Raw genomic sequence first — 2,820 nt, 5'->3', positions numbered from 1 at the left:
CCAGTTTTACACGCATATTCTTTATTTAACAAATTTAAAAACAAAAATAATTTTCGAGGTAACAATATATATTAATATTATGGCAACTTATAATAATTATACCATTTTCTAATATTACAAAAAAAGAAAAAATTACAAGGGAAGCGGACGACCTAATATATATAAATACTATAAAATCTTATTAGAATAAATAAAGTCGTCATAAATAAGGGGCCCACTTTGGGGGCTGGGACTTGGCAATGGCTTTGGCTACTTGCTTGTGGAGGGAAATTTGAGCACCAGGATTCTCCCTCAGGGGAGGCTCCAATCACCAGACACTGGAAATGCAGGTCTAGAAAAAACTGGGGAGGGGGCCTACTATTCACAGCATGTAAGATTCCAGGAGACAGAACTGGACAGCGGAGAGAGCTCCCTGGCCCCTCAAACATGCTACATCGCAAGATCCCAGAAAACACTCTACCCAACACCGGGAACACTGACTGGACTCCGCACACCGGGGACCTGCCCCGGTGCGGCTTCAGGGGAGTGGGTTAATGCATTTTGGAATGTGGGGGGAGGGCCACGCCTATTACATTGGGAGTCCCCCCCTCGAGACCCGGCTGATCTGTACTAGGGGGTCACTTGTCACTCAGAAACAGAGATGCGATTGAAGATGGGGAGGCGCCGCGGGGCTGAAGGGGGCTGGGTTGTAAAGACCCCAGCTTCAAACACAGGTGAGTCGGACCCGCCCAGGCTGCTGCCGCTGCTGGCGTATTCGTCGGGATCGGATCCCAAGGAGTGTGCAGAGGGGCTGCGAGCCAGACCCCAGACGCCACCGGGGGTGGTCCTTCGGCAAGAAGGGCAGCAGGTTGGGGTGGGCTCCTTCCGGGCCACCGGGGCCCCAGGGGCAGCGGAGAAGGCGGAGGGGGAAAGGAGAAAGTCAACAGGTGGGGGTGGGGAGCTGGAGGGCGAGAAAGAACAGGAGGACAGGGAGGGGCCGGTCAGGCCCGGTGGAGGCGGGGAAGTGCGGCGACCCGAGGGCAGGCCCGAGAAGCTGAGGCTCTGGCGCAGCACGTGTGGCGGGTGGCCGGGGGCTGCCAAGTCCTCGCTGGGATTATGGATGAAGTGACAGCGGGAGCCATAGGGGCAGCGGCCCTGGAGGTAGAACTTGTGGCAGAGTTCCGTCTTGTACTTGGGGTGGCGATTGGCCTGGCGCAGCTCACCCAAGCCATGGGCGAACTGGCACTTGGCCCCGTAGCGGCAGCGCCCACTCTCGGAGAAGGTTCGACAGAGCTCCGTCTTGTAGCGAGAAGAGGTGGTCGAGGTCGCAGTAGGTGAGGTGGGTGAGGGCGACAGCTCTGGGCCAGCGCGGGGAGCCAGGGGCGCGAAGCCCGGCGGTGGGGGTACCCAGCCAGAGCTACGGCCCTCCACGAGGCTGGTGGAGCGGCCGGGCAGGCGGGGGGTGACCCCAGAGGAGCCAGAATCAGGCAAGTTCAGGCTCCAGATTCCCGAAGGCTCAGTTTCTCCGTGGTCGGGTGACAAGTCAGGGCTCAGCGACAGGAGGCTCTGTGGGAAAGGGTTTGGTAAGGACACCAGAAACGCCCGCCCCAGCTGCGGGGCACTTCAAGAGCCTGCCAGTCCGGTTTGTGGGCTCCAGACCTGAGCCCCACCCGATCTCTGAAACCTGTGGATTCTCCAGGGATCCGGATAAGAAAAGTCCTCAAGTTGATCCACCACTGAAGCCCATCCGCAGGAACCCAGAAATCCTAGCTTGCACGGACGCATCCTGAGGGGACCCTAACGCCAGAGCCCAAACTACTCCCCAATTTTGACTCTCAGGCCCTTCCCAGATACAACCGGTCACCGGGTTGTACGGTTTCCCAACAGACCCAAGCGCTCGGATCTCCAAGACTTCCCTCAGAAGCGGGGACATAAAGCTGCCTTCCCAAGCTCTGAGACTTCCACCCCAGAGACGCCTCCGCGCAAACCCGCGGCCTCAGCAACTTAGGGAGAGCCAGGTGTGGGGCCACTTCCGTCTCCAGAGAACCCTACTTTGAGAAAAGTACGCCAGCTTCCCTCCTCTCTCCAGGGGCCGCCCCACCCGGGTTCAGGCCAAGACGCTGGAGTTGCAGGCTCCATTTTCACCCTGAGAGGAATCAGGCTGGCCGGAGGAGGAGGAGGAGGAGGGTGGGCGTCTCAGGCAGGGGTTTAAGGCGCTAAAAGAACGAGGGTGTCAAACCAGGCTTACCTCGTAGATGGCAGAGAGGTCCATAGCGGCGCGAGGAGCCAGGAGCGGCAGGCTAAAACTCGGGGCGCTGAAGTCCTGCTGCTGCCAGCCCGGTGAAGCCGCTTCTTATAGGCCGGAGCCGGGGGCGGGGCCGGGGGCGGGGCCAGGGCGCTTCCCGGACGCGCGCTGCGGCCGAGCTCGCCAGGACTCCAGCCAGTCCCCTTCCGCCCGCCCCCGTCGAGGATGCGACCCGCCGGGTAGGGAGTGGGATGAGGGTATTTGCCCAGTTTTCAAGGTTGGACAAGTTGAGTGGCAGAGAGAACTGGGGCAAAGGTGGGGGCAGGACTGCAGGGGCAACTGACTAAGGAACAGACCGAGAGGGCGCGCGTGAGAGATAAACTAGAAGAAACGGAGATAAGGCGAGAGGCAGACGGAGAAATACAGAGACGCAGCGAGAGACCGACGCCGAGAGGGAGAGGCGGGTGGGAAGAGGCGGGGCGGGGACACAGGTGACAGTCCAAGAGACAATTTCTGAGGGAGAAGCTTGGCTGAAGAAAAGGAGGAAAAACTGAGAAACACCTGCACACACAAAACCGCAAGGGCAGAAGGCTACA

General features: G+C 59.3%; 1 protein-coding gene across 1 annotated transcript; it reads right to left on the bottom strand.

Moving 5' to 3' along the window:
- Zfp36 (ZFP36 ring finger protein) lies at nucleotides 1–2,304 on the bottom strand. Its single transcript, XM_004636806.3, has 2 exons — nucleotides 2,228–2,304; nucleotides 1–1,545 (listed from the first exon to the last, which is right to left on the bottom strand). Exons 1-2 carry the CDS (start codon nucleotides 2,249–2,251, stop codon nucleotides 625–627), a joined length of 945 nt encoding a protein of 314 aa, XP_004636863.1. The 5' UTR covers nucleotides 2,252–2,304; the 3' UTR covers nucleotides 1–624.
- Between the last annotated feature and the right edge of the window lie 516 nt (nucleotides 2,305–2,820).

This window comes from Octodon degus, unplaced genomic scaffold (genome assembly GCF_000260255.1).
Source record: "Octodon degus isolate 3935 unplaced genomic scaffold, OctDeg1.0 scaffold00083, whole genome shotgun sequence".
Classification (NCBI taxonomy): Eukaryota; Metazoa; Chordata; class Mammalia; order Rodentia; family Octodontidae; genus Octodon; species Octodon degus.
The sequence above is the reverse complement of the archived record's forward strand: the minus strand, read 5'-3'. Positions and strand labels throughout refer to the sequence as shown.

Coding starts and splice junctions, on each gene's coding strand:
- Zfp36 (XM_004636806.3), bottom strand. CDS start 2,251: ATGGACCTCTCTGCCATCTACGAG. Junction 1,546..2,227: donor ACCTCTCTGCCATCTACGAG/GTAAGCCTGGTT, acceptor CCTTTCCCACAG/AGCCTCCTGTCGCTGAGCCC.